This window comes from Narcine bancroftii, chromosome 8 (genome assembly GCF_036971445.1).
Source record: "Narcine bancroftii isolate sNarBan1 chromosome 8, sNarBan1.hap1, whole genome shotgun sequence".
NCBI lineage: Eukaryota > Metazoa > Chordata > Chondrichthyes > Torpediniformes > Narcinidae > Narcine > Narcine bancroftii.
This window is the reverse complement of record NC_091476.1, coordinates 46,556,602-46,581,999: the sequence shown is the minus strand read 5'-3', so window position 1 is coordinate 46,581,999 and position 25,398 is coordinate 46,556,602. Positions and strand designations below refer to the sequence as shown.

The 25,398-nt window shown below is 38.5% G+C and overlaps 1 protein-coding gene across 4 annotated transcripts in view; it reads left to right on the top strand.

Moving 5' to 3' along the window:
• The window catches only part of phf6 (PHD finger protein 6), a 76,589-nt gene that overhangs the window by 17,884 nt on the left and 33,307 nt on the right, over positions 1-25,398 (top strand). For 3 of the 4 annotated variants that reach the window (XM_069893601.1, XM_069893599.1, XM_069893600.1), the window contains exons 3-6: positions 7,343-7,508; positions 9,254-9,355; positions 24,952-25,085; positions 25,198-25,244. In XM_069893601.1, the coding sequence (XP_069749702.1) occupies positions 7,368-7,508; positions 9,254-9,355; positions 24,952-25,085; positions 25,198-25,244 (424 nt within the window). In that variant the 5' untranslated portion in view covers positions 7,343-7,367. The remainder of the gene's footprint in view (positions 1-7,342; positions 7,509-9,253; positions 9,356-24,951; positions 25,086-25,197; positions 25,245-25,398) is intronic. The other variant, XM_069893602.1, reaches the window with a different exon arrangement.

Sequence of the window (25,398 nt, the reverse complement as noted above, 5' to 3'; positions counted from 1 at the left end):
TCAGTTTTACCTTCTATTTCTCTGCGAAGATCTTGGTCTTCTGTGTCTGTATCTGTGTTTGTGTCTTCTCTTCTTTGTGTGTGTGTGTGTGTCTCTTCTGTTTTTCCTGATGAGCTGCTTGTATCTCTTTGTCGGGCCTCTTCTTGCTGGGCCTCTTGTTGCTGGTCCTCCCCTCCTGGGCTGCTCGTCTGTTGTGCTTCCAGATGTTGGTCGTCTTGTCGGTTATCCCTCCGTCTATCTCCCATGTCTGTTTCATCGCTCCCTCTTCTGCTGTCTTCCTCATCCTCCAGCTGAGAGCCTTGGTGTCGGGCGTCCCTCAGTTGTTCACTCTGTGACAGTCTGCTCCTTTGCTGAGCCCCCCTCCCGCCGGTGTCCTCTATCTCCTTTGATTGCACAGTTGCGCACTTTTGTTTGGCTCTGAGAGCCATTTGTGTAGTGGGTTGCGACTCCGCAGGGCAGGCTCCTCACCACCACAGCGTCCTGTTCCTTCGTGCAGGTAAGGCCTTCTTTCTTCTCCGGTGACTTCTATTTTACCAGTTGCTTTTACTTTCTCCTTCTTGGAAGCCATCTTCTGTCTCTTCTCTGTATCTTCATCTTCTATTTCTTATATTTTATTTTTGTTATGTTTTGGTTTTTCCTAACTTTTTTCCTATTTTCCTGGAGAGGGCTGGTTTTCCTGACCGGCCACAACTCCATCACGTGACTCCTCTGTATACCATGCACCTTATCACTTTTTTGACTTGGGAAAGTGAAAGGTATTGCATTTTGGAAGGACAAACCAAGGTAGGACATGTGCCGTAAATGGTAGGGCACTGTGGAGTGTGGTGAAACGGGAATTCAGATACAGAATTCCTTGAAAGTGGTGTCACAGGTAGACAGGATTGTTAAAGCTTTTGGCATCTTGGCCTTCATAAATCATATCATTCCAACTCCTGTACTCAATATTTTGATGAGGTTGTATTAAGACATTGGTGAGGCCAAATTTGGAGTAGTGTGCACAATTCTGGTTGTCAAACTACAGGAAGGATATCAGTAAGATTGAAAGAGTCCAGAGAAGATTTACTAGGATGTTGCTGGGTCTTCAGGAATTGAGTTACAAGGAAAGATTAAACAGGCTAGGACTTTATTCCTCAGACCATAGAAGAATGAGGGGAGATTTGATAGAGATTTACAAAATTATGACTGGTATAGACAGACTAAATGCAACTGGGCTCTTTCCACTTGTATTAAGAGAGATAAATACAATGGGACATGGCTTTAGGGTAAAAGGGAAAGGTTTAGGGGGAACTTTTTCACTCAGAGTGGTGGGAGGGTGGAACAAGTTGCAGACTCACTCTTAAGTTTTAAAAATAAACTGGATAGAAACATGGATGGGAGAGGTCTGGAGGCTTATGGAACGGGTGCAGGTCAGTGGGACTAGTGATATGATGTTTTCGGCACAGGCTCGAAGAGTCAAATGGCCTGTTTTCTTTGCTTTAGTGTTCCATGGTTCAGTGATTTATGGAGTTGGATCCTCAGATGCCTCTTCATAAATGCTTTTAAGAAATCTGCCATTCACCATATACATTCCCTTTGCACTTAACCTTTGAAAGTGCATCACCTCACATTTTCAGATTAAACGCTATCTGCCATTTCTCTGCCAATATCTGTAACTGATCGATATACTGTTTTCTTTGATAGCCTTCCACACTGTCCAAACTTTAAAAAAAATTACAAACTCCCCCACTTGCTTTTTCATTTAAGTCATTTGTATGTATCACAACCAATAGCAGTCTCACACCAATCCCTGATGGACACCACTGGTTGCAGATGTCCAGCCCAAATAACACCCTTCCATCACTATCCTCTGACCTTGCTGGGCCAGCGAATTCTGTATCCAAACTGATCCACTGAGGATCCCATGCATCTGCATCTTGTGAATCAGCTTACCATAGTGGGCCTTGTCAAATGCCTGAAGAAAATCTTTGTGGACAATATGCACTGCTCAATGCATATGCACTTTTGTCATTTCTTTTTAAAAAACACCTCAATCAAATCGGTAAGACGTGACTTAACCCTCACAAAATCGTATTGACTGTCCCTATCTGACACTGCCTTTCCATATGTGCATAAATCCTATCCCTCAGCATTCTTTCTGACATGGAAGACCACCTCTGATAGTAGATACACCGAAGGCAGAGGAATTGAGAGAAAGCAATTGAATGCTTCCAGGGGACTTGGTGTGAAGAGGTGTTGTCAAGGTAACTGGGAGTTGGTAGGCTTGCAGATAACAGCTGAAGAGAGTTTGTCTCCCAAGATGGAGACAGAGATCAAGAAAGGGGAGAGTTTTGTTAGAGATGGACCAAGTGAATGTTAGCAGCAAAATGGATCAAGTTGACAAATTCATGGTGCATGAGGCAGCTCCAATGTAGTAAATATAGTAGAGTAAGAGTTGAGGAACCTTGTTTGTGCAGGCTTGTAACATGGATTGCTCTACACAGGCAACAAAGGCTGGCATAGCTGGGACCTATGCTATACTCATACCTGGCTACTCTGTAGTGGAGAAAGTGGGATGAGCCAAAAGAGAAATTGTGCCAGGCGGAGGGTAGGGGTGGAGGAGGACTACTTGGGAATGTTATTAAGAAACTAAGGGCTTTGAGATGTTCAGTATGGAGGATGAAGATTGGATGCCCTTTCTAAATAATGAAAACGAGACACTGAAGTCCCAGGAGCTAGAAGTTGTTATGGTGATGGAATGCATGTGAAGTATCGCGGATGTTGGTTGGAAGGGACTCAACCGAGGGGACAAAATGGAGTTGAGGTAAGATGATGTCAGTTTGATGGGGTATAAGCATGTGGGGACATTGGTCCATAGGGTTTGTGGATCTTGATTAAGAGTTGGAACCGGACAGTGCGGGATTGGGAAATAGAGGCTCGAGGCAGTGGGAAGGTGATGATGTGTGAGACAGTGGCTTAATGATGAGGTCCTGTTCAACGGGTAAGTCAGAGAATGTGTGTGAGCTCAGGGTCACTATTGTGAACTGAACCAAAATGCTCTGTGAAGCTGTCACCTTATGTGAAATAATTGAATAGAAATGGAAAAAGAAAAGTGCTGGTGTGAGCTTCCTGGATTTTATTTTGATAAGGTAAAAGAGCTGCTAGGAAGAGAGTTGCTAGGAAACTAATCATATGAACATATCAACTCAACATAAATACTGCATTAAGGCTTTAAAAGAAATTAAAAAAAACTAGTTGCCCATTCCAATTGTATGGTACAGTGTTGCTAAATGTCACAGTCTATGTAGTGTGATACATTCAGTGATCTCTCTTGCTCCAACTGATTCAAATGCAGAAAGAAAATGGAACCAAATTCCCAGAATTGTTTCTTCTAGAGAATTTGGCAGTTATAAAAGTTAACTTCTCCAGAAGTAAATCTAAATTTATTGAAATTGCATTGTCAATAGCCAGGAAATATATAGCAGTAACATGGAAATCGGATTCTCTACTTCACATTGATTGTTGTAACATGGAAGTGCAAAGTTTATTCCCCTTGAGAAGATTACTTGTAGTCTTCGGAATAGATATAGCATGTTTGTTGAAATTTAAATTATTTAAATTACTTAAATGCCCAGATTGTATAATTTATTTTGTTTTTTTGTCAATTAGTATACTCCTTATGAGAAATTTAATACTTTTAAAAAGATGTGACTCTGAGATATCAAACCTTGTTCCTGTTGTTTTTCTCTTGTCATGAGCCCAACAGACATCAAAACCCAGCAGCAATAAAAATTCACCAAGACAATGGTTACTTAAACAAAAGTTGCTTTTAATTTTCTTTAAACATAATAACAGGATCAATCTTTAACTTATTACTATTAACTTAAACTAACTTAATCCTCTTCTAATTCTAAGGACATGTGTATTTAATGTGTATATGTTCAGGAAAGTTCTCTGTTTCATTGTCCAGTCATTCACTTTTCACTTCTTCAAGTTCACTGGGATCAGGCAATTTTCATACTGTGCACAGAATTTAATATTTATGAATCTTCACTAGGCTTTGGTGCTTAAAGTTAAATGGTTACCACTCAGGAAAATTCTTGTTAGTTTCAGAGAGAATTTTGTTGTTCATTGGATGCACACAAACTGATTTCCTCCCATCAGTCACTTCAGTGTCTTGCTGAAGAAACTTTCCCCATCATGGCTTTTCCAAATGATAACCTCTTCTTCCAGGTCACCACAGAGTTCTTCTTGTTTTACTTATTTCAGGAGAAACTCTCCAACAACCATTTCCACTTGTAAGGACTACAAGGGTTTTGAACAACCTGAACTCAGAACTCACAACCCCATCTTCAAAATGGGTTTTCAACAAGCTTCCCAGCTTGCCATTTTGAAGCCTCAACTGCTACTGTAGAACTGACTTCCCTCTCTCCAAAAAAGAAATCATCTGTTTGTTTTTCTTCTCTCTGCTTGTAAAAACCATATGACTTCTTGCAGGCCTCCAAACCCAGTCTTTGAAAGATCTTATCAGCCTCTCTGAGCCTGGACCTTTTTGCCCAATCACAATAGGTCAGCATTCTTTTTTTAATTTTTTTTTATTTTTCACACCATAAACCACATTGACCATGATAGACCACATTGACCATTTTCCTTTTCGAATATATACAGTGCCATTTTCTCCCTCCCTCCTCCCATTCCACCCTCCCTACCTCCCCCCCCAATCCATTTAAAGTACAAAATCTAAGATACATTAAACCAGTCAAACAATATTGTCATTCAATAAAAATAAACAAGAAATTCCACTGGGTCAATTCTTTTCATTTCCTTCTCCTTTCGTTAATTTAGGTAGTGAATGTCCCCGGTAGGTTTTCTCTATTGTGTTTCATGTAAGGCTCCCATATTTGTTCAAATATTTCAATATTATTTCTTAAACTATATGTTATTTTTTCTAATGGACTACATTTATTCATTTCTATATACCATTGTTGTATTTTCAAATTATCTTCCGATTTCCAGGTTGACATAATACATTTTTTTTGCTACGGCTAGAGCTATCTTAACAAATCTTTTTTGTACACCATCCAAATCAATTCCAAATTCTTTGTTTTTTATGTTACTTAGGAGGAAGATCTCTGGATTTTTTGGTATATTGTTTTCTGTAATTTTATTTAATATTTGGTTTAGATCTTCCCAAAATTTTTCTACTTTCTCACATGTCCAGATTGCATGAATTGTTGTTCCCATTTCTTTTTTACATCGAAAACATCTATCAGATACTGTTGGGTCCCATTTATTTAACTTTTGAGGTGTAATGTATAGCCTGTGTATCCAGTTATATTGTATCATACGTAACCTCGTATTTATTGTATTTCTCATCGTTCCAGAACATAATTTCTCCCATGTTTCCTTTTTTACCTTTATATTTAAATCTTGTTCCCATTTTTGTTTAGTTTTACCATTTGTTTCCTCATTCTCCTTTTCTTGCAGTTTAATATACATATTTGTTATAAATCTTTTGATTATCATTGTATCTGTAATCACATATTCAAAGTTACTTCCCTCTGGTAACCTCAGACTGCTTCCTAATTTGTCCTTCAAGTAGGATCTCAATTGGTAATATGGCAGCACTGTATCTTGAGTTATATTGTATTTATCTTTCATTTGTTCAAAGGATAATAATCTATTTCCTGAAAAACAATTTTCCATTCTTTTGATCCCTTTTTTCTCCCATTCTCTAAAGGAAAGGTTATCTATTGTAAAAGGGAGTAACTTATTTTGCATCAATATTAGTTTTGGTAATTGGTAATTTGTTTTATTCCTTTCTACATGAATCTTTTTCCAAATATTGAGTAGATGATGTAATACTGGAGAACTCCTACGTTGTACCAATTTTTCATCCCATTTATATAATATGTGTTCAGGTATCTTTTCCCCTATTTTATCTAATTCTAATCTTAGATCAGCATTCTTCATTGCTTCTGCCAAGTCAACCGGAGCCTCAATGTCTAGCTTCAGCAAAGCTCTTGCATTTTAAATGAGATGTCTTTTGTGAAGTGTTACTCTGTTAAGAATAACCTACACTAAACCCCCCCCCCCCTCAATTTATCTCTAAGACATATTTTACCCATAACTATTCTAACATGTCCTGTAACACTTTTATTTCTTTATATCTCCCTCTATTCCCTGCTGTCTGACCCCTTTTCTTTAGAATTTGGGGAGGGGGTTCTGGGAGAAGAGGGTCTCTCCTTCTTTCAGACCTTAATGTTTTTCTATGATTTTATATTCAATGTATTATTGTTATTAATTGAGTCCTATATTTTGTATTTTCTTTAAACTTAAATAAAACATTCAAATAAAACAACCAAATTAAAAACAGGTTTTGATTTATTTGCTGTAACTAAAACACTAAAATATTCTATAAGAAATCAAATTATTGAAAGAGGCAAATGGGGAGATCGGTGGTGCTTTGAAGTTCTTTGTATCTTTACTGGTAACAGGGAAACTCCTGGAGAGTAGCAAGTGTTCCTTTGTTCAATTAAGGAAATGGATATAATCTGGGAAATTGCAGGTTGGAGAGCCTCATCAGTGATAGGGAAGCTATTGGGAGGATACCTGGGGAAATTGTATGTGCCCATTTGGCAAAGACTTGGTCTACATGGACTTTAGTAAGGCATAACAAGGTCTGTCATATCTACACTGTTGTTAACAATGCATTGTTTCCTCTTCAAAAGATTTTATCAAATGTAATTAGCTTATCTAAAATCATGCCTCTGTCCCTGATTAGTCCCTGTCTTTTCAAGTGATTAAGAAAATAGTTTCAATGTTGGATTTTTTTGTATTTCCTTGCAATACAAGCTCTTGAGACCATTGAGTCGGTTTGTGAAAATATTCCCATTGGTCCCATTCCCCATTTATTTTCCATGAAACTGACACTCTCTTGTGTCCAACAACTCTTCCTTTCATCTCTCTCCCACCAACCCCCCTCCCCCAATTGTTCCACCATCAATCTACATTGTGAATAATTTACATTAGTCAATTCAACGACCAACATATCATTGGTATTTGAGTGGAAAATGGAGCACATGAGGTCATGGCAAGAATGTGCAAATTCTTCACAGCATTCTTGGTTTACTGTGATCAGCAGTGCTACCTGCAACATCATTGTAACTTCTTAAAAGATTTTGTTGATTATAAGCAAGATATCTCTTAATTTTCATTTTGAATGATTCCTCTTCCATTTCTTCCTCCCTATCCTTTAAACTTTAAAAAATTAATTGCTTCTAAGCATGATCTTGTAAATTGTTTTAAAAAGTAAAGCAATACACATGTCAACTCTTCTTCCAAATCACAAAATTTTCCATTTTAGGACATTTCAGTTGGAGGCAGATTAAATGATGGCAGCCGAATCAAAGGGAAAGAGAAGGGGTTCAAGACTGCCAAAATGTGCTTTCTGTAAATTGAATAAAGAAGAACATTGTGGCCAGTTACTAATTTCCCAAAGCCAGAAGATGGCGGCACATCACAGATGTATGGTAAGTGAAGACAAACAACAATAGTTAATCTCATTGCTAATTTAGGACTTTGTTGCTTTTCCATGTGAACATTTATCAAAAATTGTTCAATGCTAAGTGCATTTTCATGGTTCTTTTTTTTTTGCAGCTGATTGTTTTGTGTGTGTGTGTTATATATATATATATATATATATATATATCTATATATATATATCTTTTATAAGCCATGCCATTGTTGATGTTGAAGTGTTTGCAAAAGCTGATCTTAAAGTGTTTGCAATCGTTATTAGAGAATATTTGGGTTTATGAACGTGTATTTGATTCTGCCACATTGAACATGAATTTAACTCTGCTGCATTAGATTCATGCAGCCTTTAACTTCTGAGCTATTGAAACATTGAATGATAAAGCACAGGTACAGGCCCTTTGGCCCATGATGCATGTAGACCAGGATGCCTGTTTAAACTAATCCCATCTGCCTTGTATGTGGTCTGTATCGTTCCATTTGCTGCCAGTTTGTGAGTTTTTATCTGTTCAAATACCTCTGAAATGTTTCTATTCATTTTTTCCACGACATCACTGACTGAGTGCTCCAGGAATTTTTTTTAAAAAGAAAGCCTCAAATCTTCATTAATTTTCCACCCATCACCATTAAGTTATTCTCTTAAGTATTTGACATTTCTACCCTGGGGGGGAGGTGGTGGTGGAGAGAGAGAAAGACTCTTAATAATCAATGCTTCTCATAATTCTGTATATAGTAAAACACCTGTTAACCAGAATGCAAGCAACTGGTAACATCAAGCAACTGGCCAAAAAAAAGAGGAAAATAAATTATTTAAAAATTCATGCAAAAGTAACAGAAAATGAGATAGTGTTTGTGGTTCATTGTCCTTTAATTTAAAAATAAATAAAAAAACATGAAAGTTTAAAATTATAAAAGTAAGCGTTCTCTGAAGTAACACAAACCTTTGAAGATGACATCATGATCACTGGGCTCAAAACGTTCCCCTACACATACTTCTTCTCTATCATTCCCATAAAAGAGATTGAGTATTGAACTCTCTCCAGTTGGTAACTATATATTGATTTAGAAAACTTCCTGAACACATTTGACAAACTCTGAGCCATCCAGATCTTACAGAATGGGAGATCCAGTCAATATGTGGAAAGTTAAAATCTCCTACTATCACAGCTTTATTTCCTGCAGTTGTCTGTTCGCTCTCAACAGTTTTTCTTCTCCAATTGTCGCTGATTATTGAGTGGTCTATAATGCAACCCCATAGGTGTGGTCATACATTTCCTGTTCCTTAGTTCCATCTATTTCACCTCAGTGGACAAGCCCTCTGGTGTGTCATGTCTGAGCACAGCTGTGATATTTTCCATGACAAACAATACCACTCCTCCCCTTTTCACCCCTCCTGCTCTATCGCATCTGAAACACCGGAACTTTGGACACTGAGCTACCTCTCCTGTACAACCTTTTGACGTTACGTGCAATCTTAATTTCATCTTTTCTTCCTCCATTCCCCAATCTGCTCTTGTACTGTGGTTCCCATCCCCCTGCAAATCTAGTTTAACCTCCCCCCCCCCCCACTTCCAGAGCAGAACTGGCAAGCCTTTCTGCAAAGATATTTAGTCCCCCTCCAGTTCAGATGCTGTGGTTCAATTTTATCTTTGGTCTTTTAACTGATTCTGCAGGTTGATGGCACGTGTTTGAGAATTTTTCCTACAGCAAGCTGATACTGCATTTTTTTTGCTATTTCCAGTTATTTTCATCTGCTCTAGTGACCACACATTCTGAGAATGAGACTCTTGGAGGCTTCTTGCTTGAGGATATTAAGAAGGAAATTAAAAGAGGAAATAAACTGGTATGTGCAGTGAATTTCGATACCTATGCAATCATTCCACAAACTTAGGCTTGATCATTATAAATTATGTTGCGAAGAGGAGGAGTGGTTGCAATTTTCTGTAATTCCACGTTTCCAATTTATAATCTCTTGGTCTCCATTCCTTTTCCCGTGGCAAAAAAAAGTGCCATCCACTCAGAAGTTCAAGCAACAACTAAGGATGGAAGATGAGTTAATGTTTCTGGTTCAAGACCAAAGAACAAAACTCTTGGGCCCATCTAGTCCATGCTAAACTATTTAATGAGCCTAGAACCATTGATCTAGACCATACCCCTCCCATCTATGTACCAATCGAACTTTCGCTTAAATGTCAAAAGCGAACTCTCATTCACCACCACCACCAGCAGTTTGTTCCACATTTTCATCCAATGATACCCTAAAATACTTCACTTTTGGACACATCTTCTAGCTCTTGTCTCTCCCAACTTCAGTGGGGAAAGCCTGTTTGCATTAACCCTTAACCTATTAATCTATCCCCTAATAATTTTGTACTGTATGCCATTTTAGCATCCCATACACACATTTCCATCATGCACTCTCTCTAGTTGCCACTTCAAGGTATTGATTAAGGAACCTTTCCTGAACACATTAATACAGCTCTTTAACAGTATGGAAGTCCCACTCAATATGTGTAAAGTAAAATCACTGTCTATCACAACTTTGTTTCTGCAACTGTTTTCTATTTCTGAACAAATTTGCACCTCCAATTCCTGCTGACTACAGGATGGTCTGTAACATGGTCATCACTTTCTCAATCCTCATTTCCATCCATACTGGAAAGATCACTCAATTGCAAAGGTTACTCTGCCATTTAAAAAGGGAAGGTAGTAAAAAGGAAATTATAGACTGAAGGAACTTGTTGGAATTGATTGTAAATGATAAGGTTGTGTGCCTGGTGGTGTATGGCAATATAGGCCAAAGTCAGCATGGATTCCTTCAGGGAAAATCTTAATAGACAAACCTACTGCAACCTTTTGAGGAAACCACAACCAGGCTAGACAAAGAACATACAGTGAATGTTGTATATTTGGATTTTCAAAAGGCCTTAGAAAAGGTGCCATACATGAGCCTGCTTAACAAGATGAAAGCCCATGGAATTACAGGAAAGATGCAAGCATGGGTGGAACATTGGCTGATTGGAAAAAGAGTGGGAATAAAGGGATCCTATTCAGGTTGACTACTGGTTACCAGTGGTGTTCCGCAGAAGATGGTGTTGGGGCCACTTTTTATGTTGTATGTTAATGATTTGGATCATGGAATGAATGGGTTTGTGGCCAATTTGCAGGTGATAGAAAGATTGGTGGAGGAGCAAGAAGAGGATGAAATAGAGCAGGTAGTGAGGAGAAAATATAGCGGCTGCATAGAGTCTTGGAAAGATGAAGTGAATGGGAAAAGAAGTGGCAAATGGAATAGTGTTAGAAAATATATGGTCATCCACTTTGATAGAAGGAATAAAATGGCACATTATTATTTGGATGGGGACAAAATGCAAAATTCCGAGGTGCAAAGGGACTTGGGATGCCTGGTGCAGGATGCTTTAAAGGTCAACTCTATGTTGAGTCATTGTGAAGAAGGCATTCATATTTCGAGGAATAGAATCCAAGAGCAGGGAATGTGATGTTAAGGTTTTTCAGGTATTGGTGAGGCCTCTCTTGGAGAATGAGGTACAGTTTTGGGCTTTTAAGGTTCTGGGAAAATTCACAAGAATTATTCCTGTAATAAATGAATTAGTATATGATGACTGTATTCCTTTAAGTTCAGAAAAATTAGGGGTACCTTGGAGAAGCATTTTGCATGTTGGAAGGCCTTGACAGAGCAGAGTTGGCAAAGTTGTTTCCCATGTTAGGGCAGTCTAGGACAAGAGGACATAAATTCAGGATTGAAGGGCATCCATTTAAAACAGATGTGGAAGAATTTCTTCAGCCAGAGAGTGGTGAACCTCTGGAATTTGCTACCATGAAGGGCAAAGATTGATTGGTATCTGAATAGTCAGGATATCAATGGTTTAGTGGAGAAGCAAGAGTGTGGAGCTAAATAGGAGAATGGATCAGCTCGTGATGGAATAATGGAGTAGACTTGATGAACTGAATGGCCTACTTCTGCTCTTATATCTTATGGTCATGTATTCCCTCAGTCGACCCTCCAATCTGACTTTTATTAGCACTGCCATGATACAGGTCGTCTTCGACTTGTGACCAACGCAAGTTATGTCCACCAGCACAGACGACCAAAATTTTAAAACAGCAGCCCAAGGTCCCCCATTCCCCGAGTTACGACCAAACCCAAGTTACAACCGATCCTTCAGTCCCCATTACAGTCGTAAGTTGTATTTTTCCAGACTGGCAACACCACCACTCCCTTTCACCCCTCTTTCTTTACCGCTTCAAAAATGCGTGAACATTGAATTGCCACTTTTGCCCTTTCAACAATCAAGTATCACTAATGGCCACCATGTTATAAATAGTCAATCCTGTGTAATAATCACCTTTTCCCCTTTTTTGGGCGCAAAAATAAAGTTTTCCATATGACCTGTGTAAAAGTTGACTCGTGTTCTTTTGGCTCTGGCTGCCTGCCTGGTCACCCTTTGTTTCTGTCTATGTTAGAAGGCTTTACAGTATCTTTTTTGATAACCACTATCTGCTCTGATGATTTGGTTCACATTTCCATCCATGACCAGTTTAAACCCCTAGAGCAGCAAGGACTTTGGTGCCCTTCCAGTTTGGATGCAAATTGTTCTGTTGGTACAAGTCCCAAGTTCCCTTCAAGAGCTCAATTATCCAAAAATCTAAAGCCTTCCTGCTTGCACCATCTCATTGACAACTTGTTAAGCTCTAGTATTCTCCTATTTTTAGTCTCACTAGCATATGGAATGGGTAATAATCGAGAGATCACAATCCTAGAAGTCCTTTCCTTTAACCAAGCTCCTAACTCTCTGAATTCACTTTGCTGGATCACGTTACCCTTCCTACCCATGTCATTGGTCACTATGTGGATCATGACATTTGGCTGCTCACCCTTTCACTTGAGAATGCAATGGACTGTATTCCTGGCGCTGGGGAGGCAACATACCATTTGGGAGTCTTGATCTCATTCACATCATTTCTGATCTGTTCCCCAAACCATTGAATCCCCTATCGCTGCATCTCTCCTCTTACCCCCTTCCTTTCAGAACTGATCTAATGAAGAGTCTCAAATCTGAAATGTTAACTACTGGCATTTCTTTTTCATCAGATGCTACCTGACCTTTTTGGTGTCAATTTTCTGTTTTTACTTCAAATTTCCAGTATCTGCAGGGTTTTAAAATTTATCACCCTGAAAAACTGGAACCTAATGACTATTGTATGTACGTGTGTAAAAGTCGATCTTATGTAATATTCAACACCTTATTTTTGGCCAAAAAAATATGGAATTTTCCATATCTTGTGTCAAAGTTATCCCTAGTACTTCACAGATCAACAGTTGCAAGTTCCTGTACATAAATGTTATGATGAGGAAATGAATGCCTTAGAATGACTGAACTACTTGTAGATGTGAGTGCTGGAGAATTCTTACCAATTTTTATTATTATGTTTCTTCATCTGAAGCCATCACAGTTTCCGGGTTGAGCTTAAAAAAATTTGAGGGAATGCGATATGTTTGTACACAGTTGTTGGTGTGTTTTTTGTTAGTAGTTCTTGTTCGATGTTGATAGTTTTATTTTCTATCCCTTTAAAACAAAGTCTGCTGGCTGAGTCTCATTCTGCATGAGAAATTTCTTATTTGCTCACTTATCTTTGTTCATCTAAACTAGAAATGTTCATTGCGAGTTGTTTTGCAGGGCAGAAGCCCTGGAATAATACAACCTTGATTTCAAATATTTGTGAGGGGAAACTGAAGATGGTCATCTTCTGGACCTCCCCAGAGAGAGCTCAGCAAGAATCTGCTCTGTCCAGCTATGAATGAACAGTGAATGAGTGTGTTTGGGTAATTATACACAAAATTTCTAATATTAGTGTGAGAAACAACCAATCTGCTGTATTTGAGTGTCGCATAATTCAGTGGCACCATTTCAGAAGCAACTCTACATTTAAACTTGACACTTTCTCGATCTGATCTCAAAGCCTGTCTGCAATTTTGAAAACGTATCTATTGACAGATAACATTAGAGACTCACTTTAAAACCTCCAGGATTCATTGCTTGCAGGACAAGAAATTCCTGTCTCATGAGTCATAAGATAAATATGAAATTGTGGTTGAAGGTTTTGTGATGTGAGCAGGTCCAGTACAGTTACAGCCATGAGCATAGTACTGTATTATGGTAGGTACTGCTAATGGTAATATACTGTAATTATGAGCTAGTTTGTTGGGTGTGATGGATGCAAATAAAAGAGCAAGTGAAGGAAAATATTTTTAAGAACTTCGATGCCTTATTTTTGTAACTTGGTTGGACCTGTGTTTTGATGTGCAGACTATTATTACAGTAGAATCCCCAATATCTGGCATCTACAGGGATTGTGATATGCAAATTTTCTGGTTGACTGAGGCACATTGTTAGAATGTCTAACTAATACACCTGCATTAAAAGACCAAAGAAAGTACAAAATATGAAGTATTTTGAAAAATATTAGTATTATAGTTTTTTGAATGTTTCATTTTTGTTTTTTCAAAAATTATACATAGTGACATTTTAAATATACAATATATTAAACTGTTTCTCACAAACACAACAAACAAAAACAGTCCCTCCCTCCTCCCCTTCCATACAGATCTGTTCACCATCAGAGCTTACATATATTTTAAGTATATAGAGTACAGATGGGGAAACCATGTTTTTTAAAATTTATATATATATATATATATATATATATATATAAATAGTTATTTTTTTTATATACCTTATTCCTTTTTATTACTGTAAATGGGCCCCTATGCTGTCCAGGTATGGCTGCCAGTCCGTTACAAAAGTTTCATTTTTATTCTTTTCCAGCTGTTCATTTCCGCAGTCCATCCTGCAATAAGTAGAGGGAAGTCAGACTTCAAGTGATCGCGAAACATTTTTTTCACTTCCGCTAGTGCTATTTCTATAAATGAGATTTGATAGCTAGTCAATTTTTCACTTATTTTCATGAAATTATCTAATAGATATAGTTCCGGGTTGCCCGTGAAGACTACTCTTGTTCTCCTGGTTAATTTTTCTGTGATTTCTTGCCAAAATGGCTTCACTTTCACACTGACCATGTCGCATGTAGAAAAGTTCCTATCTCAGTTCCACATCTAAAACTCGTCTCTGGAGTGTCAGCTTCTGATTTGTGTAACTTTTGTGGAGTAAGATATAATGTGTTTTTTAAGAAAAAAATACTGAACCAGTCCATATCTCGCATTTTTAATTGATGTCACACTGACCTTGCACCAATCTGACCAGCTTCTTTCTGAAATCACCACAGCCAAGTCTGACTCTCATCTTTCCCTTGACCTCTGCAACTCTGGTTTTGCACTTTCCCTCTGGAGATCATAGTACATTTTCGTTATAAATTTTGATGTATTCCCTGTCCAAGCCGTTCATTTTCACTAATTTCAGGTAGGATCAATGTTGGTTCCCATCTTTCTCTTAAGAATAGTCTATGCTCGAGAAAACAGAAGGTGGTCCCATTAGCCACTCCTTATTTGTGTTTTAATTGTTCAAAAGACATGAGTTCCTTCCGTGTAACAGTACTTGTATCTTATACCTTTGTCATACCACAAATTTAATATTCTATTGCCCATGTTTATACGCAATAACAAATTTTTACACAATGATGCTTTTTAATTGGTATCCCTGCTTTTTTTCCTATACATTCATTAATTTCTTGCCACATTCTGATCATATGTATTAGAATGGGGTTATCCGTCTTTTTCTTTAGTGATTTGAAATTCCATTGAATGATAAAGACCTTTGCTTTCCACTCCTCCATTGAGTACATTCCCATTTGAACCCAAGACGCGGGGATGTGTTGTCTTCAGTGAAGAAGGCTACGTGAAATCTAGCATGTGTAGCTAGGAAATATTTTTTGAAATCTGGAAGTCTGTCCTCCCAGCCTGTAGTCCCATGTCATTTTTTCCAATGCAATTTTTGGTACCTTATTATTCCATCGGAATTGTCTAATATGGTTGTTTAGTTTCTTAAAAAAGTTTTTAGGTAATTGAATAGGCAGAGTTTGGAAAAAGGTAATTGCAGTCTTGGCATCACTTTCATTTTGATGCAGTTAACCTTTTCCACCAAAGTAATCGGTAAGTCTCTATTTCTGTAGATCTTTTTCTATCTTCCCAAGAAGAGGAACATTATTTAGTTTGTACAGATTTTGCAAATTAATGTCAGTTGCTGTCCCAAGATATTTTATTCTATCTGTCTTCCTTTTAAATTTATTTCCTTTTTGTTATCTTTCGTATTCAAAATTTGTTAATGGCATTATCTCACTTTTATCCATATTTATTTTGTAGTCTGATATTCTTCCATATTTTTCAAGTGTTACTTGTAATTTTTCCAAAGATTTAGCCAGTTTGATAGGTACAGTAGCACATCATCGGCGAATAGACTGATTTTGTGTTCTTCTTGCCCGACTTTGATGCCCTTTATATCTGGATCCCTTCTTATTATCTTCACCAGCAGTTCAATTGCAAAAATAAAAAGCGTGGGGACAGGGGGCGTCCCTAACTGCTTGATCTACTCAAGGGGAACACTGCCTACATCTGATTATTTATTATTATTTTAGCTTGTGGTTTATGGTATAAAGTTTTTATCCAATCTATAAATGCTCTGCCTATACCAAATCTTTTTGTTTTAAATAATAAGAGCCATTCCAAACAGTCAAATGCTTTCCCTGTGTCTAGGGAGACTGTAATATTTGGATTTCGTTCAAATTTAGCCATGTGTATTATATTAAATAATCTTCCTAGACTATTTGAGGAATGACTTCCTTTAACAAATCCTGCTTGGTCTGTATGTATCAGTTTTGTCAAGTATTGCCCTAATCTATTAGCCAAAGTTTTCACTATTACCTTATAATCAGCATTTAACAGGGATATTGACCTTTATGACAAAGTTTTTTGTGGATCCCTATTCTTTTTTGGTAACACTAATAATAGTGGTTGAGAATGATTCCAGTATGGTCTGTGTTTCCACAGCTTGGTCCAGGACATCCATTAAAAAGGCATTCATAATTCTTTGAATTGTCTATAAAACTCGGGTGGAAATCCATCCTCTTCTGGTGATTTATTAGCCTGTAGGGTGCCCAGGTCCTTTTCAATTTCTTCCCTTATGAAGGGAGTATCTAATTCTATCCTTTCTCTCTCTCCAAGCCTAGGAAGTTTGATATTCAGCAAAGATTCTTCTATTTTGTTCTCATCAAGTAATTCTGATTTGCATAGTTTCATGTAATGTTGTATAAAAGCGTCGTTAATTTCTTTTTGCTTTTGTACTAGCATGTGTTTCTGTATTTATAGCATTTATCATTCTTGATGACTCCTCTGTATTAATCTGCCAAACTAAAACTTTGTGTGCCTATTCACCCAACTCATAGTATTGTTTAGTTTTTAATATAGCTTTTTCTATCGTATATGTTTGTATTGTATTATATCTTAGCTTTTTATTCTCCAGTAATCTGTATTCTTCTTGTAGTCCTGTTCTTTGATTGTTTTTTCTAATTCTTTAATATTCTTCTCCAAACTGTTTACTTCTGCCATATGTTCCCTCTTAAGATTCTTTGTATCGGATATAATTTGTCCTCTTAAATATGCTTTAAGTGTATTACCATAAAATACCATATTATTAGTAGACAGCAGATTTGTTTCACAAATTTTTTCTATCTGTCTATATAAATTTGCAGAAGTCTTCTTTAAGGCAATATAGTATTGAGACACCATCAGTATACATTCTCTTGCTTTTCCATTGTTGCTATAGTTAATATTAATGGAGAATAGTCTGATAGAAGCCTTGCTAGATAATTCTGATTTTTAATCACACTACTTTTTAACTGGGCAGACATTAAAAATAAGTCAATCCTTGTATGTGAGTCATGCACCCTTGAGTAAAAAGAGTAGTCTCTCTCTGTGGGATTTAATTGCCTCCATACATCGATAAGATATAGATCATTCATATATGAAATTGTTGTTTTTTTTTTTTGCTGCTTTTGCCCTCGTTATTGTTCTTGATGATTTATCTAGTATTGGGTCCAAGCAGAAATTAGTCTCCTCCAAATAATATATTTTGTATTCCCTCTGCTGTTTTTAAGATGATGTCCTTCATAAAGGCTTTATCATCATAATTCAAGCATAAATATTCATAAATGTCCATGCATTTCCATAAATTTTACAGTGTGTCATTACATACCTTCTGGGTTGATCAATTGAAGTATCTTCTATTAATACTGGTGTATTTTTATTAGAATAGCCACCCCTCTTGCCTTTGAACCAAAGGAAGATGATATTATTTGTCCTACCCTTGCTCTTTTTAATTTATCATGTTCCAATTTGATAATTTAACTATGCCAAGACCCTTTTCTTCACCGACCCATTTATCTCATTAATATTAAGACTAATAAACTTTAGTGTTTTATCCATACCATTTTCACACAAATATTGTACAACAATATTATCTTCCCAATTTTCTCAATATTGTTGAAACATTTCCCTATTAAAGACATTTCCAACACATATATTTCCCCCTTTAAGAAACACACACACATTTTTAGCTCTGACGTTGACAATAGTACCTGGAAGCCCGTGAAAAAAGATTGAGAGTTCTTCCGAAGAAGCCCTCCCTTCGACGCATCTTTTAAAATCGCTCCTCTCCCTGCACCATCTTCCCCCCAAGTTGGAGTTCCCACCTTGCAGTTTTCCTTTCCACTTTTCAGAGCTCTCCATATAAACCAATGTTTTTTTTCTTTTAATAGTGAAAACTAGATGGCTCAGTAATATTAGTATAAATAAAAAGATAACTCTTTTAGTTGGTCCCATTTTGAAATGGTCTTTTCAGCCCTTCCAGCTTGCAACTTTAATTTTTCCATAATTTTCTTAAAAATTCTTCCACTTCTTTATGCTTGAAAATTCATCAATTACTGGAAAAACATTACTTTTTCATTGTCCATCACTAATGGGCCATTATTATTTTTTGAATATTCATATGCTTCTCCAAGGATAGCTTCTCTTTCCTGGTAATTTAAAAATCTTACCAGGATTGGTTGTGGTTGCTGTCCCTCCATTCTTTTGGGTCTGAGGGTCCAGTGAGCCCTTTCAATTTACAGCTTTGCATTTAACTTACTTTGTCCCAGCATTTGTGGATCCATGTTTCAAAGAAACTCACCGTGTCTTTTCCCTCTATTCCTTCTTTCAGTCCAATGATTCTTGCATTGTTACATCTGCTAAAATTTTCCATATGATTGGATCTTGTCCATCAGTCCTTTTTTTTCTCTGTCCCATATTTTTGCTTTTTCTTCCAGTGCCTTCAACCTGTCTTTCATCCAGCTCAGCCTCTGAATGAGTAATTCGTTCACTTAAGTCTTCCACAATTTCTTTAATTTCCATTACCTTCTCAGATATATCTCTCTTTGCTGATTCCATACTTGAAAAACGACTGCATAAAGTTTCCATCATGTTCAGGTTAGAGGCTATATCTTGGACCGACTCCCCACGTCTGCTGGGTTCAGCTGATCCCAAGACACCTGCTAAATCACTCTTCATCAGGCTTTCACTTGATGTTCCTTGCTGAGATATTCAGCTTTTTGTTCTCGGTTGCCTTGGTCCTTTAGTACTTGCTTTATCCATTTGTGATGATAAAATTCTGGTTTTTGAGCTTTTAAACCATCTTTTTAATACTTTTTGTGGTGAGCTCTTTCAAAACACCTGCTCAGCTCATTAGCATGGCCACACCCTCAGTATTATGGACTTTAATGACGTAAACCACTTTAATCAGGTAATTCCCATAAATTATGGAGCACCAGAAGGTGCACAGAGGACTGGAGAACACCGTTTTGTTGAGTTGTACTTGTACAATCAGATATTAATAAAATTACAAAATTTAAATTCGAACTCCAGTCACTGGCTCTGTAACAGCATTGAGCTAACCACTACCTTAACTATGCTGCTGTTATAGTTCATCCCCAATAATTTTAAACGAGTATTTTTTACCAACTGTATATGATTGGGTATAGGACGATCTTTGAAACTTTAAAAGGACACCTCAAAATCCAGATACTCTTATACGCCGGGTCTAAAAATGTTTCTGTCAGGCCCTCAGCCACTCATGTCTCAACACCAGTGCCATCTTCCTCCCCCTCCATATCCCACCCTGCTGGCTTTGGCTCATGTCCTGGTGAGGCCCTAGGTGCACTCTTCCACCTTCCTCACGCTGACAAGCTGATTCACCTCCGCGCAAGTGTCCCTGTTAGGCCCTCAGCACACATTCCTCACACTGACAACGTGACACTCCTTCACGCAAGTGGGGACAGCAAAAAGAAAGTGCACACATTGGGGGGCATTGCTAGTTCAGAGGGTCAAACCTGTGTGTGACCAACAAAGTGTCAGCGTTTGTTTTTGTTTTCTCCCCCCACTGGGTCCATCAGTTTGCTATCCTCAGTAAACTCCCCTCTCTGGCTTCATAATTGAAGGGCGGTCGTCGAGCAGCTGAGGGTGGTTGGGGCGAGGATATTGCCCTGAGGGGCTCCGGTACAGATGTCCTGTGGCTGAGATTGATGTCCAAACATCACAATCATTTTGCTTTTTGCTGGATACGATTGGAACCAACTGAAGGGTTTATTCTGATTCATAACAACCAGTCTAAATTGAGCTCCCTGATGCCATATTCATCAAATGCTGCCTTGAAGTCAAGGGCAGTGAATCTCACTACTTTAAATTCAGTTCTGTGGTCTATGTTTGGACCAGTTACTGTGTCCTCACCAGAATCCAAACTTGAGGTTCTGTGGGCAGCTTGTTGTTAAGCAAGCTCTGCTTGATAGTAACTCAATTCTCCCTTCCATTGCTTAGCTAACGATTGAGGATCAAATAATATAATTGCTTGGAATGGATGTCCTGCTCACGGACATGGCTTGTCATGCCTAGGCAGTTTAGCCAAGAGGGTCTGAAGCACAAGTCTTCAGTACTGTTGCTAGAATGTTGTCAGGATCTACAGACTTTGGTGCATTGTGGCCTCTTTTTTTTAAAATGAAGCTCATTTAAATCTCTCCATAAACTCAGTTGTTCCAAAGAAAACAACTCCAGCCTAGACTATCCTTCCTTGTAAGCCCTAACAAAATCTGCTCTTTCTGGTTGGTCATTTCACGTCAGTACCATGGTGTGGTGACATTCATTGGCGATTTTGCAATATTTTATATTTCCTGCACGATCACCCTACCAGTAGACTCTTAGAAGAACACTACATCACAGAACAGGCCCTTCAGCCCACAATGTTGTGCTGACCAAAATAAACCTAGTCTGCAACAATCTGACCTAAACCTACCACACATCCATGTGCTTTCTAAGTTTAAATGTTCCTATTGGAGCAGTCTCCACCACCATCCCTGGCAATCAATTCCAGGCACCACTAATCTGTGTATACAGGGCCCTCCATAATGTTTGGGACAAAGACACCTTTTTCCTTTATTTGCACCTGTGCTCCACAGTTTTAAATTGTAATTAAACAATTTGCATGTATTGAAAGTGCACATTCCAAATATTATAGATTATTTGTATACATTTTAGTTTGACCATGTAGAAATTACAGCACTTTTTACACATAGTTCCCCATTTCAGGGGCACCATTATATTTGGGACATTTGGCTTCACAGATGTTTATGATTACTCAGGCATGTTTATTTGCTTCATTGGTGCAAGTATAAGAGAGCATATTCAAAAAAAGAATATTTGGATAGACAAGGATTGATTGGGGTAGAGTTGATGTGGTTCTGTGCATGGTAGGCTATGCTTAACCAATCTAATAGATCAGCTGGAAAAATGGGCTGCAAAATGGCAGGTGAAATTTATTGCAGAGAAATGTGAGGTGTTGCATGTTGGAAGGACAAACCAAGTCGGACAGAGGCAATAAATGGGAGGGCATTGAGGAGTGTGGTAGCACAGGGGGAGTCTGGGAATACAGTTACACAATTCCCTGAAAGTGACATCACAGAAAGATGGTCGTAAAGAGAGCTTTTGGCACATTGGCCTTCATAAATCAAAATATTGAGTAGAGGATTTGGGATTTCTTTTGTCACTTAACTACAGCAGAGGAGATTTAAAAGGATGTTGCCGGGACTTGACAAATTAAGTTGTAGGGAAAGATTAAACAGGTTAGGACTTTATTTCCTGATGTGTAGAAGAATGAGGGGAGTTTTGATAGAGGTACATAAAATTGAGTACAGAGAGAGTAAATACAAACAGGTGGGGTTAGGTGAGATAACGAGAGGACGCAGAAGAAAAAGGGAGCCCTGGTTGACAAAACAGGTGAGGAAGCTTGTTGAGAGGAAGAAGGAAGTGTACATTAGATTTGGGAAACCAAAAGCAGGAAGGACTCATGAGAATTATATGGTAGCCAGGAAGGAGCTTAAGAAAAGAGAGCTTGAAGGGGGCATGAGAAAGCCTTGGTAAATAGGATTAAGGAGAACTCTAAAATGTCCTATATGTATGTGAAGAACAGAAGGATGACAGTGGGGCTGCTCAAGGATAAAAGAGGCAATGTGCCTGGAGTTGGAGGAGGTTGAGGAGGTCCCAAGCTAATAATGTTGCTTCAGTATTCACAAAAGAAAAGGACCTTGATCAGGGTGAGGTTAGAACAGGCTTGTGTGCTGGACAATGTTCAGATTAAAGAAGAAGTAGTGTTGGATCTCAACATTAAGATTGATGTCCCTGGGGCTGGATGTGATATACCTCAGGTTTCTCAGGGAGGAAAGAGATAGCTCGGGCATTGGCTCTGATCTTTGAGTCCTCCTTGGCTTCAGGAGAGGTGCCAGAGGATTGGAGAATGGTTAATGAGATCCCCTTGTTTAAAAAAGGTAATGGGGAGAATCCTGGGAATTATAGACCAGTGAGTCTTGCGTCAGTTGTGTTCAAACAAATGGAGAGGATTCTTAAGGATAGGATCTATGATCATCTGGAAGAGTTCAGACTACTCAAGGATAGTCGGCATGGATTTGTGAAGGGAAGGTCAAACCTCACGAGCCTAATAGTTTTTTTTGGGGAGGTAACAAAGAAATTGAAGAAGATTGGGCAGTAGCTGTTGTCCGTATAGATTTAGTAATGCATTTAATAAGGGTCCCCATGAGAGACTTGTTCAGTATGTCATAAGGCATAGAATCCTTTGAACTTTGGTTGTGGATTAAAAATGGGCTTGCGTGTAGAAAGCAGAGGGTAGTAATGGATGGAAATTATTTTGCCTGGAGGTGAGTGACTATTAGAGTTCTGCAAGGATCTGTTCTGGAACCCCTGCTCGTTGTGATTTTTATAAATGACCTAGATGAAAAAGCGGAAGGATGGGTCAGTGTGCAGATGATACGAAGCTTGGAGAATCTGTGGATGGTGCTGAAGTCTATTGTGGGTTACAAAAGGATATAAACAGGATGTTGAATTGGGCAGAAAGGTGGCAGATGGAGTTCAATCCGGATAAGTGTGAGGTTATGCATTTTGTAAGGTCAAATCAGACGGTGTTAATTGTTGGATATTAACAATATGGAGGAACAGAGGGACTTGGGATTCAAATCCATGCATCTCTCAAGGTTGCCGTGCTGGTTGATAGGATAATTAAGAAAGCCAATGGGATGTTGGGCTTCATTAATAGGTGGATTGAATTCAAGAGTCGAGAGGTCATGTTGTAACTCAACAAATCTCTGGTGAGATCATACTTAGATCATTGTGTTCAGTTCTGGTCACCATTATTGGAAGGATATGGAAGCCATGTAGAGGATGCAGAGGAGATTTACCAGGATGTTGTCTGGATTGCAAAATGTGTCTTATGAGGCAAGGTTAGCAGAGCTGAGACCTTTGGAATGCAGAAGTGTTTTACAAGATTCTGAGAGGCATAGCTAAGGCAGACAGCCAGTGCATTTTTTCCAGGGCAGGAAATTCCAAACACTAGAGGGCATCTGTATTAAGTGAAGGGAGAAAAGTTTAGGGGAGACATGAGGGTTTTTTTTTCCCACAGAGTTCTGGGTGTCTGGAGTCTCTTAGACTGAGACATGGATGAAAGAAAAATAGAGGGTTACCAGGTAGGAAGAGTTTAGTACTTTTTTTTTGGTGGGAATATATAATTCAGCACATCAGGGCTGAAGGGCTGTGGTGTGGTGTAATGTTCTATGGGTTAAAGGTAAACGGGGAAAAAAATTAAAGGGAACATTAGGGGGATCTTCACGCAGAGTGGTGAGAGTGTGGAACAGGCAGCCAGCTGAATTGGTGGATGCAGGTTCAATTTTGACGCTCAACAAAAATTTGAATGGGTTTGTGGATGGGAGGAATATAGTCCGGGTGCAGGTCAATAGAACCAAGCAGAATAAAAGTAAAATGGCCTGTTTCTATGCTGTTGTGTTTTATGGTTCTATGATTCCATCTGGGCCAGTTGCTTTCCAGGAGTTAACTCTCCAGAAGTCTCATCTGTCTATGTGTGGGGATGTTCCTGAGGTTTGAAGAGGTGTTTATCACTGCCTTGCTGACCTGCTTGAAGTGAGCAGAGAATGTCTTGAGCTTGTCTGGGAGGGATACACTGGTGTTTGCTTTGCTGCTTGGTTTTGCTTTGTAGCTGACCTGATGCCCATGACGTTTGTCTGGGCCACAGTCGATTTGATTCTGCCTCTTGGCATCCCTCACATAACTTGTGCAGATCATAACTGGATTTCTTGTATGCCACATTTCTCGTCTTCAGTGGTGAGTCGACCTTGCTGTTTAGCCATGGTTTCCAGTTGGAGAACGCAAGGTTTGTTCTTTTGGCACACACTTTTCCAATTGGTGATTAAGTCACCAGTCTGCTGACTCAAAGCAGTCATATAATGTACTCAGTTTTTTCAGTCCAGTGATGCATGACTTACCAAAGGGTCCTCTTGTCTCAGTTTCTGCTTGTAGGTAGGCTGGATAAGCACTGGTTTACCAAAGTATGACTACAGGATGAAGCTGGAAGTGTTTTTGATAGTTATGCAGCTATGGTTGAGTGTATTCCGACCTCTGGTGGGGACAGGTGATGTGCTGGTGAAATTTTGTTAGCATCACCTTGAGGTTGGCATCGTTGAATTCTCCAGCTTTGAACAAGACTTTGAAGTGTGTTGCTTCTAGCCTGTTAATGGTGCGATTAATTCATCGAGCAAAAGCTTTGCATTTATCTGGGGTGGGATGGTGACTACTGACAGTATTGCTGATGTAAACCATTTCTGGACACCATGCAGTGTGGGAGTTTGCTTTTCATGAAAGGCCAATAAGTGCAGCTTGGGACAATAGTCTTCATTTTCATTGACTTCACACTGAAATTGAGTACTTTGAAGCAAAGATTATTGATTTGTTGTTTTCTTTTAATGTTTGCACCAAGACACCAGTGATGGTTGTATGTTTGCATTGTTTTGTCTTTCTTGCTGCAGAGCTGCTCTTGCTGTCATCGCCCAGGAGCGACAATTGGATGTGATGTAAAAACTTGTCGTAGAACTTACCATTATTATTGTGCAAAACTTGATAAAGCTCAAATAAAGGAAGATCCAGCTCAGGGGATGTATTTGTATGTATAATACACTGTTCTTTCACTTCTTTGTGTCCACTTTTATATTTATGCTTGTTTAACAGTTTCATGAGATTTGTAACCTGCACTTGTTAAATTCATTTTTCAACAGGATTCTGTGCCAAAAGCATAAAGATGGTGGAGAGGATTCCAGTGAGGGTAAGTGTAACACTATATCTCGAGATCAAAGGATTTGCCATGCAAACACAATTTTAGTGATATATCATGAGTTTTATTGGGATGTTATGTTTGGGGTTCCCAAGGAGGGCAAAGAACATGAAAAAGGATTTGAATACGAGAGTAACATCATCTT